Source organism: Geotrypetes seraphini, chromosome 7 (assembly GCF_902459505.1).
Source record: "Geotrypetes seraphini chromosome 7, aGeoSer1.1, whole genome shotgun sequence".
NCBI classification, from domain to species: domain Eukaryota; kingdom Metazoa; phylum Chordata; class Amphibia; order Gymnophiona; family Dermophiidae; genus Geotrypetes; species Geotrypetes seraphini.
This window is the reverse complement of record NC_047090.1, coordinates 133,978,822-133,996,419: the sequence shown is the minus strand read 5'-3', so window position 1 is coordinate 133,996,419 and position 17,598 is coordinate 133,978,822. Positions and strand designations below refer to the sequence as shown.

Genomic DNA, 17,598 nt, shown 5'->3' with positions numbered 1-17,598 from the left:
AGCTGCCATGTAAACTAGTAGAGCGATTGATTCTGTAACACTGCTTTCCGATGCACAAAAGAAGTGATCGCTTTTAACGATCTAGAGAAAAAACAATTGGTCAAGACCAGTCACTTACCTGTCTAACCTTAGGCATCTGAGCCAATCAGAGCCTTCCCCTCCCCGTGCATCACATGATGCTCCGAGGAGGGAAAGCCCATTATTTTGGATCGTCAGACATTGAAGGTGCTTCCCTCCTGCTTCCATCTTAGAAAAAAGGTACCGGGTGAGTTTCAGGGGAACATCTGGTGGCAGGAGAGAGTGGGCATCCCTCCTGCCATTTTGTTGCCATGGGGGGAGGTGGTCGGTATGGCAGGAGGGAGTGGGCATCCCTCCTTCCATTATTTTCTTGCTCAGGGGGAGCGACATGGCAGGAGGAAATGGGCATCCCTCCTGCTGATTTTCGCTGGTGTGGGGAGGAAGGGGAATTCCCAGTGCCGCGTTTATCAGGGATCATTGGGGAAGGCAGTAATTGTCGATAGGGGGGCTTTTTTTTTCTTTCTTTTTTTTTTTTTTTTTATAAACTGGCTTTCCCCGTCTTCCCCTGCTGGCTCTGTGCACGTGTGAGAGTCGGTTTCGCAGTGATGAATCGGACGGGAGTGTCTGGGATTACAATGAACCTCCGCATGAATCATTTGCATGCAAACCTTTTAGTGCATGAATAGCTCTTTTTGAATCGGTCAAAAAAATCAGATTGGAGCAAACCCACCCAGTCTTACCGATTCTCTTTAGTGCATCTGGACCTCAGTCAGGATAATGCATTACTAGAAAATGATCTTTGACTGTCTGATTTACTCGCATCCCCTTTTACAAAACTGTAGTGGTAACAGCTTTGTGCTATGGTTTTGTTAAAGGGAGGGTAAATGATACCAGAGAATTGTTTTCATTAATTCTAGTGTAATAGACCATAGATCTGTGTACCAGGATAGGAAGGCTGAACAATTCATATGTAAATCTTGATTCTTCAGATTCTGACATTTTAATTCATATTTCAGAAGTTTAGATCCACATATATTGAAGGGTTTTTCATTTTATATATCTCCAGCCTTTAATCATGGGGAGGTCAGTTTGCAGGTGTACATAACAGCAAACCCATTTTCCTGTTACGTCATTTTTTAGAAAATGCTGACGGACAGGGTGTTCATCAGTACTCTATGAGATTTTCAGGTTCAAATTGACAATGCCTAGATTTAGGTATAGACTTCAGTCAAAAAAGATTCAGGGTAAAGGAGTAAAGATACCTCAAAAAGAAAACAGGCAGTGAAAAACTTTGTATATAATGATATCAGAGCACTGCCCAAAAAATTACCTAAATAAAGCTTAAATCATGCTATACATATGTAAAGATCAGCTCAGAGACATGGAGGGGCTTTTTCAGAAGGTAACCCCCCCTATTTTTCCACCTCACCACCCAATCATTGCTGAATCTTTCATACTTTAAAGCAATAAATAGTGCCAAATTTGTGCCAAATTCATTTAATTTGTACCAAATTCATTCAAATAAATTGTGCCAAAATTCATTCAAATAAATATTAGAAAACAAAAATTGCTTAACTTAAAAAAACAAGCTTTAAGTTAAGCAATTTTTGTTTTCTAATATTTATTTGGATTGAATTTGGCACCATTTATTGCTTTAAAGTATGAAAGATTCAGCAATGATTGGGTGGTGAGGTGGCAAAATAAAGGGGTTTTACCTTCTGAAAAAGCCCCTCCATGTCTATGAGCTGATCTTTTTATATGTATAGCATGATTTAAGCTTTTTTAAATTATTTTTATTTATTATACTTTGAATACTTACAATATCCAAAAAAATAAAGGAGAAAAAAGGAAATATCATAAACAATACATAATCAATCATACATACACAAATCCTTTTCAAGCCCACATTAATGGGGAGACATGATACTATTTCATCAACAAATTCAGGAAAAGTTAAAAGAAATAATTCCCAATTCACCTTAGCGAACCTTAAATCATTTCTTACTAATAGGGAATCTAATTTACTCCTCTTATTTTCCTCAGGAATGAAACTTATATGAAAATGAAAATTTAAACTCCTTTCTGTTCTCTAGCAACTAAAAACTGTTGTAGTTGTATGTGGTCCCAAAAAACATATTCTATATCTTGTATCTTGACTAAACATTTACATGGGAATTTCAAATAAAAGGATGCCTCTAGAGCCAAAACTCTAACTTTTAATTTCAAAAACTCTTTCCTCCTAAATTGCATAGCTCTAGAGACATCCGGAAAAATCCTAACCAAATCCCCACAAAATTTTGTTAATCTATTTTTGAAATAAAGTTTCATTATCAACATCTTATCTATCTCACTCATGCATGTTATCACCAGGGTGGACCGGCTCTGAATCACAGCCTGGGTGTCTTCCAAAAATTCAGTTAAATTAATTTCGGTAGTGACCAAATGGTTCACCTCCTGGGCAGATTCTATTTTTTTTTTTTTTGAGGAACATAATAATAATTATTAATTGGAAAATTCTCCGCATTGGCCAATCCCAGTATTTCTTTAAAGAATTTCCTTAACAAAATTTCAGGTAATAATAATTTAAGCTTTATTTAGGTAATTTTTTGGGCAGTGCTCTGATATCATCATAGATTTAGGTATAGGCAACCTAGGCAGCTACCTCCTATGCCAAATTCTGATTTAGAATGGGGCATTGCTGCCATCTGGGCCCACCACTGATGTCCTCTTCAGTCAAACTGCAGTACAAACTGAACAAAGGTGTGTGCTCATAGGTTCTGCAGTGCCCCATCTTGCCTTTTGCATGGGTTTCCCTGGTAACAGGAAGCCTGTTTGGGAGCAGAAGTGACTTGCCCAAGCCTCAAGGAGTTTGAACCATAGCGTCCTTGACTTTGTTTGCTGCTTTAACCAGTAGGTTACTCCTCCACCTTATTGCTGTGCAAGATCTTAGTAATGAAAGTACTAAAAATATTTCTAGTGCAATAAGTCTAGTAGTCCTGAACGCTAGGGTTATCTGAGCCCACAAGTTGCTGGCAGAATGTTGTCAGTCATCTTTGAACTCCACCTCCTTCCCAGGAAAGCTGCTCCTGCCCCATCAGTTTTTTTTCTGCAAGCAAGTTACTTGGAAGCATTTCTACTCTGCTCTGCGGAATTATTATTTTCAGGTTTTTTTCTTACTGTTCAGTTGGAGGCTCGGTGCCCAGAGGTTCCCACTTGTTGGGACTTGTGCTTGGGAGAAGACATAGACTCGCGCAGTGGAAGTCTGCTGCTAGCAGGATTAGCCCTCAGGGACACCTACCCAGCTAGCCTTCTTTTGTATTTTTTTGGAGCTCAGGGGCCATCCTCTGCGTAGCTGCTCACATCCCCGATTTATGAGGCGCTTGAGCATAGGCTATTTGGCTCCATCCTGGCCTGGCCAGGCATAATAATGCGTGGTCCTCTTCTTGTTCGTGGCCTGAGGTTTTGCAGGGGTTGAGGCTCAGTCCAACATCGGTCTGACTAGCAGCTTAAAGACCAAGTTCATACCGCGAACCTGTGAGGGAGTGTTCTTAATTTGTTCCAGCTCTACTCCTAAGCTGAAGCAGGCAGGTATATGGCACAGTGAGTAAGGCTATTATAGCCTATGTGAAAAATCGGGGGAGGGGATCTCCAAAATTAATATTTAAAGGTTTCTGCAGCCAGAGCCAAGGTCCCCCACCTCTAAAACCCCTTTCCCCACATTTTGTATTCTGCAAGGGAGTCCCCACAGAATGTTTTTGGCATGGTTTTGCTGGCGGTGGCCGTGTTGGATTTTAAACTATCTTTTTCTCTAAAGCCTCCATCTGCCTCAAAATCTGTTGATTTTACTTAAATTCGATAGGGATGGACCTCTCAGGCTTTCCTACCCCTGTATCATGTCCTGCATGCGATGGAAAAAGTGGAAGGGGGCAAGAACCTTGGGCTCAGTCTCCTCTTGAGTCCCCCAGGGCTGGAAATTCACAGGAGGTGTGATCCCAAGGTAAGAGACCCTTTCCAGAACCCTCTGAAGGTACATTGGCTAAGCGCAGAAGCATAGTTGCCACAGAGCCCAAGAGCACCTGCATGGATTCTCTGCCAGGGTCCTCGAGACCCCCAGTATAAGGCTTTACCCCGGATTTTGTAAGCCTCGGGTGGAATGCCTATTTAAACTGCTGAGGTTCCTCAACGTCTGCGTTAAGTGCAATGGAAGCGAGAGCGTAGGGAATCTCCCCTCAGCATGCACCCCAACCAGACAAGGACACAGCATTGAACCAGGATGTTCAGTCTAACATAGACTGGGAGGATGGAATCTCCTTGCCTAGTGAAGGAGGTGTGATGTTAAAGGATACTCAGGACCATAAAGTGAACATGGTCCTCAAGAGACAATTTGAAGCTTTGACCCTAGGGATTAAGGCGGTACCCTTAACTTCCTTTATGGCACGTGCTTGTCACACCCAACTGTCTTGAGTCCCAGCCACTGAGGAATATGAAGACCCCCGAATGCTCCTATCTGGGGTGAATTATATTACGGATGCTCTGTATAACATCATCAGAGTTATGAGAAGGTGTCAGCCTATGCTATCTCCACCTGGCAGATGCTCTGGATCAGGCAGTGGGCAGGAGATTCAGCCTTTAAAACCACACTGAACATGCTTCCCTTTCAAGTACAGGTTTATCTTCCAGAGCCACGCAGACTGAAGCTCCAGAAGCAGATTTCAGACCTGTTACAAAGTCTGACTCCCATGGCATTGCATGATCTGCAAATCTTGGGGTCGATGGCAGCAGCCTTAGAGGTGGTCCCTTGGGCAAGAGCCCACATGAGACCTCTCCAAGACTGTCCCCTCTCACTGGTTTCCTCAGATGGACTCGCTTCAGCAACCACTTTCATGGTTATCAGAAGCAAGGGACAGCCTGTGGTGGTGGCTTCAGACAGCTTCCCTCTTAAAGGGCGTGCCTCTCCACATCTTCTCCTGGGAGATACTAATGATTGATGCCAGCCTTTACAGTTGGGGAGGTCATTGCAACAGACTCCCAGTTCAGGGTCATTGGTCACTGGCTCAGCAAAAGTAGTCCATAAATCACCTAGAACTTAGAACCATTCGGCTAGTGCTTCAGGCACTAGAGAAGGCTCTGGAAGACAAGGCAGTTGGGGGTCTTCTCAATGTGACAACAGTGGCCTATGTCAACAGGAATGGAGGCACCAGAAGCACCCTGTTATACCTAGAAGCTCAGCTCTACTTCAGTGAGCAGAAACTTATTTACAGGCTCTCAGCCACACGTAGCAGGAGTGGAAAATGTACAGGACAACTTATCAGTTGGCAGACTGTTGACCCAGGGGAATGGTCACTGTCTCCCCCAGGCGTTCAACTCCATTGTTCAACAGTGGGGGCAACCATAGATGTATCTGATGACCTCAGCAGTAAATACAAAGGTGGCTCACTTTTTCAGCTGAAGATACGAGCCTGGAAGCACGGAGTTGGACGCGTTAGTCCAACCATGGCTAGAAAAGGTGCTCTTGTAAATGTCTCCCCCGTGACCCATGCTAGGTCAAGTCATTCACAGGATTGCAAGTCATCTGGAGTTGGTAGTCCTAGTACTGCCAAATTGTCCTTGCAGACCATGATATGTGGACCTAGTTCACCTCCAGAGGGACAAAGGCCTCAGGCTACCAATCCAAGTAGACCTTCTTACTCAGGGACCAGTCCTTATAGAGAATCTGGATCACTTTGGGCTTATGACATGGCTCTTGAGCAGACTGCCCTGATGAACAACGGACATGGTCATTGCCACGTTGCCTAGAACTAAAAAACCATCGATGGTGGCAGCCTATGCTAAGACCTGGTGTACTGTGGATGATGTAGAGCCCTTACGAGCTCCAATTTCGATAGTCCTGGACTTTTTGCAAGAGGGACTTCAGAAGGGTCTGTCAGTTGGATCACAAAAATTGCAGACAGCAAGCCTTTCCTGTTTCCAAGCTAGGGGGGGAAAGAGGTTTTCTGGCTTCTCGCCCAGATGTCACCCAGTTCATTAAAGTGGCTCTTTGGTTGCACCCTCTAGTGCAGGGGTGTCAAAGTCCCTCCTTGAGGGCTGCAATCCAGTCAGGTTTTCAGGATTTCCCCAATGACTATGCATGAGATCTATTAGTATACAATGAAAGCAGTGCATGCAAATAGAGCTCATGCATATTCATTGGGAAAATCCTGAAAACCTTACTGGATTGCGGCCCTCAAGGAAGGACTTTGACACCTCTGCTCTAGTGTGTCTCCCATTCCCATCCTGAAATCTTAACACCATATTGCAAGATCTTAGAGCTCTGTGTGAGCCCTTAAGGGAGGATTCTCTTTTGGATCGTATGGTCAAGACGGTCAATCTCCCCACAGCTCACATAGATCTCTGACCCAGACTGGATATTTTTTGGCCAGTACTGGTTTTGACCTTACATCCCAAAGCAGTGTGGAATTTGTAGCGACTGATCCTGCCCACTGAAAATCAGTGCTGCAAGTTCCATAATGCAAAAGGATGGAGTTGCCAGAAATACAGGACTGTCCCATAATCTCCAGCCTGGAACCAATAAGAGAGCAGCAAAGATGCCAAGTTAACCACCAGAATCTACAGGCGTCAGGGTCTCTATAGGCTATCAGAGGGTGTGGCGATTACGTTGGAGAGATGAGTCCAAGCTCTGTCCTTTAGGGAGCCGTATCTTAAGATTACGGAAGCAGGGCTTCCCTTATGCACGGTTCCATCTTTCTTACCGAAAGTAGTCTCTGCCTTCCATGTCAATCAGGAAGTCCATTTGCCCATGTTTCACCCTGTGAAGTCTGAGAAAAAGGATAAAGCATCGCATTTGCTGGATGTCAACAGAGTGCTTCTCCAATACCTTGAAGTTACCAATGATTTTGCGTATCGGATCACTTTTTGTTCTGACCAGTCTTACCAAGCAAGGGAGGCCATCGTCTAAGGCTTTGATTTCCATAAAATTACTATTACTTCTGCATATGTGGGCTGCGGTAAGCAGCTAATGATCACATTGAAGGCACATTATACCAGAGGAGTTGCTACCTCATGGGCAGAGACTCGGGCAGTTTTGGCCAAAGAAATCTATGGAGCAGCTACATTGTCTACACTTCATACCTTTACTAGGTTCTATAGAGTAGATGTAGCAGCCAGGAAAGATGCCACTTTCGGGACCTCCATTTTGAAGGCAGGCTTACCCTAGACTCCATTTTGAAGGCAGGCTTACCCTAGACTCTTGAAACTGCTTTGGTACATTCCTAACATTCAGGATTACTAGACACATTGCACTAGAAAGAAAGATTAGGTTCTTACCTTAGTCTTTCTTGTAGATGTGTCTAGTATTCCTGAAATACTACCCTGTAAGTGGGCTTCGCCTGCCTTCTGCCTTGAGATCAGTCTGGATTTGGAGACTTCTCTGTCTCTCAGATAAACTGAAAGAAAAAACAAAGCAAAAAAGAAAAGTTTGGTCTAAGTCTCTTTATAATATTAGTGCTGGTTGCACATAGTTTTGGTATCTGTTTTGAACAGTTGCTTGAATGTTATAATGTTAATTGATATGTTTGTTACAGAGCAGAACAGAATTGTAGTGATGGGGATTTTTCCCCATCTCCTTCCAGTTATGTCATTACAGTACTGCTTGATTGCTTTTGTACAGGAGCAGATTCCTCAGAAGGAGGCGGAGTTCAAGGATGATTGACAGCATTCTGCAAGCGACTTGAGGGTTCAGATGCATAACACTAGTGTTCAGGACAACTAGACACATCTACAAGAAAGAAGATTATCGAGGTAAGAACCTAATCTTTCTATAACTCCACCTTGGAAGAGTACTAAAATGCAAGGCTATATTGAAGGTTTGGAAATAAGTGTAGAGCAGAGCTTATAGTAGAAGCAGCACCAGTGTGAAAGGGGAGTTCATGGCACTGTTTGTCCTTTGTTCTGACCTTCCTAATTACTCCTGCACCTTTTAGTCATCTTCCTATTTAGAAATTCCCGGACTACAGAACAAATGGTAAATAGAATGTTTACTTAATTTTGAAAAGGGAAAGTAGAGATTTTTATTATTATTATTGTGATTATAATTGGAGTTTATTGCATAAATAAATTAAATGTAACATTTTTGTAAATCATTCTGATTTATTGTTATGGGGAGTGGTATATCAAATGTTACTAAAGCTGAGCTTCCTCATGGGATAATGACCGAAGGATTTAGTCTAGTGAAAAGAAATTTAAAAGTCTATCTTTGTACTTCTGCCTGACTTATACCTTTAGTTTGTTTATCTGTTGGATTTTTTTTTCTTTCCCCTCAGCTGCAGGGGTTGTTTCCACTGTTTCACTATCCTACTTCTTCTGATACTGAGCACTCTGCCACTTTCTTTATCCGATATATTACATTTGAGAATCCATTTTAGTTACAAAATAGGCTAACCTGTCCATATTGCCAGGACAGTCTGATAGTATCAGGAGCCGTGTGAAATTTTGCCAGTGCTTACTGATAAATTCCAGTTGCTTTGTCATTTTCAGAGGCCTTCGTAAACTGGTGTTGAAGAATTTGTGGTTTGGAATTGGTGAAATGTACAGAGGCTGCTTTCTGTCTGCCCAGGTCAAGCAGCTTCAAAAGTTCATCCCTGAACTTTCCATTGCTGACATTCGCAGGTAGGAAAGGTTGTTGCCGTGCATGACCTGTAGAGGAACATATACCAAAACTATCTTCATTTTCCTTGAGGTTTTCTTTTCTTAACCATATACAGTATATATTTTTTTCTTCCTAATTACAATCACTAGTATGTTTGACTACTTTGTTTCATCTCATGCCTGTTTCTCATTACCAGGTAATGTATATGCAAGAGCTCCCTTAGCTTTGGCATCCTATATTTTAGGTCTTTACAAATCTATGGCATTGTCTACCGCTTTCTACTTTGAAAGAACCATTACATCAGAAAGCCTACCTTCTTTGGGGGAGGAGCCATCTCAGTTCAATTTAAAGTAATATATCTCCCCGGAAAGTAATAATAAATTTGCCAGAATAGTAAACTAATTCCTCTGTAGAGGCAAGCAAGAGGAGTTATTCTCAGTGTGAAATATTTTCTTTATATCTGGTCAGTTTGTTGTTTTGGTTTTTTTTGTCTTCTCACACTTAAACCATATGAACAAAGGCATCTCCTCTTACAGCAAAGGTGATTCTTGTAAAGCTTTCTGGATTACAATCTCTGGATGGATTTGTTTTTTTACATACAATCACAGAACCGAGTCTGGCATTCTGAAGGAGATTACCTGGTCCTGAAACCTGAGACATCAACTGGGTATTAAACAGGGTAGTCTAGATCGGCTACAGTTGATACAGAACATGGCAACTAAGCTTATTTTTGGAAAGAGAAAGTATGACAATGTCTCCCCTTTGTTGAGAAAGCTTCATTGGCTTCCATTTCTTTTTAGGATACAGTTTAAGTGTGCAAGCGTTGTTTTCAAATTCCTTTACGGAATATTTGACTCTCTAATTCCCTTGTATTGGAATACCATTAGAATTTGTTATTCAAGGAGCACACAGATTTATAAATTATCATTTCCCTCCTCGAGTGGACTCAAATCCGTTGGGAAACATAGTAAATCTATGACGTTCAAGCTAGTAGAAATTTGGAATAAACTTCCTGACTCTGTAAGATTGATAGGTCAGCTACAACAGTTTCAAAAAGATCTAAAAACTTGGCTGTTTATGCAATACCTTAGAGGCTCATCTATTTGAAGTGTCGTATTAATAGTATATTTTTATCTTTCTAGTTCTCTTTTCAGTTTATATTTTATTATATATCCTGATCTAAATTACTTGTAAACTGAGTTGAGCTCCTTCAGGAGATGACCCAGTATATAAACCTAAGATTAGATTAGATAAGGTGTAATATATACAGGCAGCATATCAAGGTATGCTTGGAAATTCTTTTTAATCAAGCTGATGATACCCAGTTTCTGTATCTAAGAAGGAACTTGAGCACTAACCTAAGCTAAGCACTTGGAATTAGTGATAGAGCTGCTAATCAAGTGGCCTGAATTCACTTTCCAGTTTCCTCTGCTTTAGCTGGAGTATCACCGAGCTGACAATTCACAAGTCTGTTCTGGCTTGCTAAAAATACAGCACCCTTCTCATTGGACCAGAGTGCTCTCATTTCCAAACTGATTCAGTGGATTTAGCCCATGGTCAAAAGACTACATTGCAGTGGTTGAGCTAGGGAAGATATATGTTAAAAATTATGGAAGTCCCTAATTCACTGTCCCTTCTGATTGAACAAGAAGCCCAAAGTGCTAGAGAAAATTGCCATGCTTTCGCCCTTTCCCCTATATGAAAAACTGTTTTTTAAAAAGTGGAATTAACCAGCATCATCTGTTTTTACTTGGCTTCTTAAACAGTGTACTTAGAAAAGCAGCATTTCCAAAAGGATAAAGGTGTCTCTTGTAGAAAGCTTTATCAAGGTTCAGCTTCTTTCTTCTACCCTTCTCAGTGGTTCATTGGTCCAGAGGTGTGATTCTCTTTCAGGTGTGAGAGGTCCTGGTTTCAGTTCCTAGTCACGCCCTGGTCGTCCCTTTCACTGCTCAGGAGAGGAGCAGAAAAGGTTGGCTTTAGTCAAGCTCATTTGATAAAGTACCTCGTGAAAGATGTCTGAGGAAATTAGAAAGCCATGCGATAGGAGGTAATGTCCTATTACTATTATTAATTATTTCTGTAGTGCTACCAGATGCACGCAGCACTGCACAGTCACAAAGAAGAAGAAAACAGTCCTTGCTTGAAAGAGCTTACAATCTGAACAGCTAAGACAGATTAAGAACTGGTTGAAAGATAAAAAACAGAGTATTGTTTATAATTTATTAAACTTGATATATCGCCTTTGTTGCAACGCAATTCAAGGCGGTTTACAATAAAAACTTTTTATAAAAACAAAAATAGAGCACCATTGGTAAAATAGGACAGAAACAAGCATTCATACCAGAAATATAAACATTCAGATCTTGATGCTACAATACTGTGCTCTCCAATACTTCCGCTTTCATTACTAATAATAGGAGAATGCTTGTTCAAAAAGATATGCTTTTAAAGACGCATGGAACTTGGTAAAAGATAAATCTAAATGCGGATATGAAGGTAGTGAATTCCATAATGCTGGTGCGATAGAAAAAATTGCTGAAGGTCTTGTTGTTTACCATTTTGTTTGGGGGCGAAGAATGACAAGTCTGTTATCAGTTAACAAACGAAGGGTCCATGTTGGTGGATAAGGAATAATTAATGTAACCAGATACTCGGGTTAAATGGTCAATATTCTCAATAGAGAAGGGTAAATAGTGGAGTTTTCAAGAGTCTGCTGGGATCGCTGCTTTTTAACGTATTTATCAATGATCTAGAGATGAGAATAACTAGTGAGATAATGAAATGTACCAATGACACAAAGTTTAAGTCACAAGAGGATTGTGAAAAAGACCTGGTAAGGCCTGGGCATCAAAATGGCAAATGACATTTAGGGCTCTTTTTACAAAACCACATTAGCAGCTTTATCGCACGCACATTTTTAGCGCGCGCTAGCCGAAAAACTACTGCTTGCTCAAGAGGGGGCGGTAGCGGCTAGCACGGCCAGCAAATTAGCATGCGCTATTACGCGCATTAAACCGCTAACGCGGCTTCGTAAAAGGAGCCCTTAATGTGGGCAAGTGCAAAGTGATGCATGTGGGAAAGAGGAACCCACCTTATAGCTATGTGATGCAGGATTGCACATTAGGAGTCATTGTCCAGGAAAAGGGACTAGGTGTTGTTATTGAGGATATGTTGAAACCCTCAGCTCGGTGTGCAGTGGTGGCGGCAGTTGCTAAGAAAGCAAATAGGATGTTAGGAATTATCGGGAAAGGAATGGAAAACAAAGATGAAACTGTTATAATGCCTTTGTATCGCTCCATGGTGCGGCTGCAGCTCAAATACTGTGTGCAGTTCTGATCGCTGCAGCTCAAAAAAGATAGAGCGAAATTAGAAAAGGTATAGAGAAGGACGATAAAAAGATGATGTCCCTATGAGGAAAGGCTAATGTGGTTAGTACTTTCTAGCCTGGAGAACACAGTTCAAGGGAAATATGATAGAGGTCTATAAAATACTGAATGGAGTGGAACAAGTAGATGTGAATCACTTGTTTATTGTTTCCAAAAATAATAGGACTAGTGGGCATGTGATGAACCTATTAAGTGGTAGATATAAAACAAATCGGAGAAAATATTTCTTTATTCAGCATGTAATTAAACTCTGGAATTCATTTCCAGAGAATGTAGTGAAAGCAGTTAGCTTGACTTGGGGAAATCACTACTTATTCCTAGGAAAAGTAGGATAAAATCTATTTTACTCTGGGATCTTGCCAGGTACTTCTGACGTGGATTTGATGGACCTTCAGTCTGTTCCAGTATGGCAACTCTTATGCCACAAGAGGGCAGCAGAATTCAATGTATATTGAGAAGTCCTGACTCTTCAATGAGGGAAGAAGTCAATTTCCAAAACTCACCAATTTTAACCCATAAAATTATTCTTCAATATATTTTTATTGTATTTTAAAAAGGGGGCCCATGTCAGTCATAATACATTTTTAACTTTGATGCCTTTACTATTTTTTTTTTATAAAAATAACTTATGTATAAAATAATTCTAGTACAAAAATATTATATTATAATTATTTGTATAAAGATTAATCTTAATTTGCTCTATCCATACGAGGGTAATCAAGGAACTGAAAGGGGTTATAGTTGAACTGCTTCAACTAATAGCCAATCTGTCGATCAAATCAGGAAAGATTCCGAAAGACTGGAAAGTGGCAAATGTTACGCCGATCTTCAAGAAAGGTTCGAGGGGAGATCCGGAAAACTACAGACCTGTGAGTCTGACCTTGGTACCGGGAAAGATGGTAGAAGTGCTGTGATAAAGGACCACATCATTGATAACCTTGATGGACAAAATCTGATGAGGACCAGCCAGCACAGCTTTAGCAAAGGAAGATCTTGCTTGACGAACTTACTGCACTTATTCAAGGGAGTAAACAGGCAGATAGACAAGGGTGACCCGGTCGACATTGTATATCTGGATTTTCAAAAGGCGTTTGACAAGGTCCCGCATGAACGACTGCTTTGAAATATTGCAAGCCATGGAATCGAGGGTGAAATACTCAAGAGGATTAAAAACTGATTAGCAGATAGGAAACAAGAGTGGGGGTAAATGGACAGTACTCTGACTGGAAAAGCGTCACGAGTGGAGTGCCACAGGGTTCAGTGCCTGGGCCGGTGCTCTTCAACATATTTATAAATGACCTGGAAATTGGTACGACAAGCAAGGTGATTAAATTTGCGGACAATATAAAGTTATTCAGAATAGTGAAGACACAGAAGGATTGTGAAGACCTGCAACATGACATAAACACGCTCGAGGAATGGGCTGTGACATGGCAAATGAGGTTTAATCTGGATAAATGCAAGGTGATGCATGTATACACGAATACAGGATGTCCAGTGCAGTACTCGGAGAGACCCCCCCAGGAAAGAGACTTGGGAGTACTAGTAGACAAGTCAACAAAGCGGCGGCGGCAAAAAGGGCAAACAAAATGCTATGTGGTTAAAGCTACACACTGCTCCTTGTGACCCTGGGCAAGTCACTTAATCCTCCCATTGCCCTAGGTACGTTAGATAGATTGTGAGCCTGCCGGGACAGAGAGGGAAAACTGCTTGAGTACCTGAATAAATGCATGTAAACCGTTCTGAGCTCCCCTGGGAGAACAGTATAGAAAATTGAATGAATGAATGAATGAATAAATAAATAAATAATAACCTTCTCCCATCTTTTTGTGATCCCCTTCTTAATCATTCCTAGCATTTTGTTCGCCCTTTTTGCTGCCACTGCGCATTGTGTGGACGGCTTTGTTGTCTTGTCTACCAATACTCCCAAGTCTCTTTCCTGGGGGGTCTCTCTTGAGTACTACACCAGACATCCTGTATTCGTGTATAAGATTTTTGTTACCGACATGCATCACTGTGCACTTATCCACATTAAACCGTGATGGTGAATGACAAATTCAAATGCCTACTCGAATGGTTAGAACCATGAATGAGAGCTGCTTCTTCACAAGCAGCAAAGTTGCCTCTCCCGCCTCCAATATTTGTGGTTTTCCAAAATTCGCAGGTGCTCCTGGAACGTATCCCCCCATGGATTTCAGGGATTACTATACGTGGGTTATATTGTTTTTGGAATTAAAGGAATGTTGAAGAGAACAGGCACAGTTGATATTTTCCCATGCCATTTTTAAACCAGTGCACATTCTTATAAAAACCACACTATGATTTTGTAAAAGGGGGGGTTAACTTCTTAGGTGTCTTAGGGAGTTTTATTCTTAGGCACTTTAGTTATCAAGTCATATGGTCATTTGTTCTTTTTTCTGGGAAGGAAGTGGAATTATTTCCTCAGTGCAGCAAAGGTTGAATTTGAAGATTTGGAAATTAATGTTGAGAGATGTCTGCTTTTTGGGATAAAATGTGCAAGTGGAACAATTTCTCTATTCCCCTCCCTCACCCTGCTGCTGCTGCTGCTGCTGCTGCTGCTGCCTGTCACATTCTACACAGAGATTTTAAAGGTAAAACAAAAATCAGTTTGTTTATGTGTAAGAAAAGGGGTGACCTGGTCCCTTCACAGGTCATAAGTAAATAAATACAAGCTAGTCTTCTCTCTCTCCATGTATATTTTATAATATAGTTCTCTCCCAGGGCTTGCTTTGGCAAAGCCAGCGCATGCACTAGTCTGACTCTCAAAAGGTTTTAATTTTGAAGCAGAAGAGACTACTGGTTAACACACCTGTTACCTTGCATTTGGATTACCTGTGATTAAGTTGTCTAAGGAAGCTATTACCATACAATCCCTGACGCAGACAATTAGCCGAAACACGGTGGGTTCAAATTCTTCAATAAACTGTGCTTCCTTCAGTTTGAGACTTTGCCTTTTTGTTTCCTATCTGGCTTACTACACTTATTCATTGTTTGGTTTTTGTTGTGTTTCCCTCTGGTTTGTTCAATCTCAAAAGGCAGCACAAACAGCTTGTCTCTGGTCTAGAGTCCCAATGTTAAAATACTGTCTTTCAGTATTCAGCACAGTTGGGCCCAAGCTTGGCCCTTAGTTCCAAAGATAATTTCAGTTGGGTTCCAGGATAAACCTGCCCTACCTGAGCTGAGCAGCTGCAGCATATATTTCTGTGGTGGAGGCATAGGGTGGAAAGCTTCATTTAGGGTTACAAAATGTCCGGATTTACCCAGACATGTCCTTTATGTAGAGGAGTTTGTCCGGGTTTTCCTGTCCCCCACCTACCTCTTCCATTCTGCAGCTGTCCGGGGCCATGAACCCTCTCGCTCTTCCTTACCTGAATGCAGCCGGTCAGCAAGAGGCAGCCTCAAAACTGGCTGCACGCAGTCAGCCCTGACAAGGCCTTTCTTCTGATGCGTCGCTTCTGAAGCTTTAAAGGGAAGGCCCTGCCAGGACTGGCTGCAAGTAGCCTGTTTTGAGGCTACTTCTTGCTGACTTGCTGTGCTCGGGTAAGGAAGGGAGAGAGGGAAGGGAGCGAGCGAGGGAGTTCAAGGCTCAGGATTGCTTCTGCCACTAAGGAGCTTGATGGAGGGAGGAGGGCTTTGGAGCTCAGGACCACTGCTGCGCTGGCGCTTCAAGGCGGGAGGAAGAGGGGTGCAATTGAGATTGTATTAGACAAGGTTTCTCACACTGTCAATTAATCAGAATAACAGTTATCTAGTATCCATCAATTCCTGTGGTTGCCAGATAGCTGAGATTCTACTGTAATTAGACCTTTGCTTTAGATTCACTTCATGCAACAAAAAGAAAAGTTTTAACTCTTCATTCTGGAGTATTCAAATCTCTTACTTTGATATAGGCATACATGGTCTTTATTTATCTTATTGTAAGTTTTGTTAAGAAAGTTTTTGGAATGGGATAATTTGGGTTTGCTATTGCAAAGGGTGTTCTTTCACATTAAAAGTGTAGAGTATGTTGTGTAGATCAGTAAAACAAACTCCTACTTCAGTGCATTTTGAATATTATTTTAAGCAGCAGAATGTGAAAAATGTACAAGGGTGTGAAGACAAGGCATTTTATATTTATATATTATCTGTTCTTCAAAGAAAAATAGTTCAAATTAAAAGCTAAATTTTCTCGCATATTCTATATGCATCCCTTCCCCATTTTGTTTGCAATCTGTGCATCTGTTGAAGGCTGTTGCTCTGTAAATCAGACTCGGACCCCAAGAATGATCTGCTGTTTGCTTTAATTTTCCAGGGGCCCTTCCGGAGTAAGAGCCCAAGCCCTGGATGGCAATGGCAACCTGGTAGATGACTTTGTGTTTGATGGAGGCACCGGGGCTATTGCAAGTCGGGTTCTTCATGTCAGAAATGCTCCATCTCCCGCTGCTACCTCATCCCTTGCAATAGCAAAAATGATAGCAACTGAAGCTGAGCAGAGATTTGAACTGATTTAAAGAGAAGCTTAAACTAGACAAAACCTATTAAGAGAATAATTTTACTTTTAACACTACTTTTGTATAACTAGTTTTCAAATAAAATGTTTAAATTATGCAGGTCATTTGTTAGGGTTGTTTTTTTTTCCTTTTATATAACTTTTATTTTCTATTGCAAATACAAAGAAAAGGTATTAACTCGTCCACATCAATAGGGAACGGTAAGACAACAAAGAAAGAAATCATCTTCAAAGGAAAAACAAGGACATAACTGTCCACAATATATAATCCATAGTTCTAGACATAATTATGAAAGTAATTTGGAATCTTTATCATTTCACATAAAATGCAAAGACCCTTAATTTCTAATATGCAATACCATTCTAAAGTTTATTTTTGCATTTTGAGTTAATTTATAAATTCTGTATCTAAAAATTGCATCAAAGGCAACAAGAGTACAGATTTCTCATGATTTTGAGCCATATGATTTCTTTGTTGAACTGTTTCTTGAGTATCTTGTGTGTACAGATATGACGCTAAAGAGTTGACAGTAACACCCAGGCCCCATGATGCGCATTTCTGTGATCTTAAAGGCCTTTTTACTAAACGGCTTAAAAGATGCCAGTGCTACCCAAGCACAGGCCTTTCCTGCTTGCTGAGGCCACATTATTCCTATTAATAGTCAATTGCTAATTTCCCCATTAACACATGGCCTATTTTCTAGGTGGTAATCACATGCTTTTTAAAAATTTATTTTGTACTAGTTTTTTAGCCCGTTACATTAACGGGTGCTAGAATAGATGTGTAGACTTAGGCATTTCTTTCTTTTTCTTTCTGTCTGTCTGTGTTTCTCTCTCCCTGCTCCCTTTCTTTCTTTCTGTCTTTCTCCCTGCCTGCTATCTGTCTGTGTTTCTTTCTTTCTGTCTCTCCCCCCTGTCCAGCAACACCCCTTCTCCCTTCCTTTTACCTGCCCCCTGTCTAGCAGCACCCCTTGCCTACTCTCCCTGTCGAGCAGTAGCCCTTCTCCCTTTCTTTTACCTCCCTCCTGTCCAACACCCCT

General features: G+C 41.2%; 1 protein-coding gene across 3 annotated transcripts in view; it reads left to right on the top strand.

Annotated features, from left to right (window-relative positions):
* The window catches only part of L2HGDH (L-2-hydroxyglutarate dehydrogenase), a 45,135-nt gene extending 28,477 nt beyond the window's left edge, over positions 1-16,658 (top strand). The window contains exons 9-10 of one of the 3 annotated variants that reach the window (XR_004540061.1): positions 7,685-7,815; positions 8,551-8,680. Coding sequence is in view for 2 of the 3 variants with exons in the window: in XM_033951189.1 (XP_033807080.1) it covers positions 8,533-8,682; positions 16,361-16,559 (349 nt within the window). In the remaining variant the exon portion in view is untranslated. Of the gene's footprint in view, positions 1-7,684; positions 7,816-8,532; positions 8,683-16,360 lie in introns of those variants that run through there. The other 2 variants (XM_033951189.1, XM_033951190.1) reach the window with 2 other exon arrangements.
* Positions 16,659-17,598: the final 940 nt, after the last annotated feature.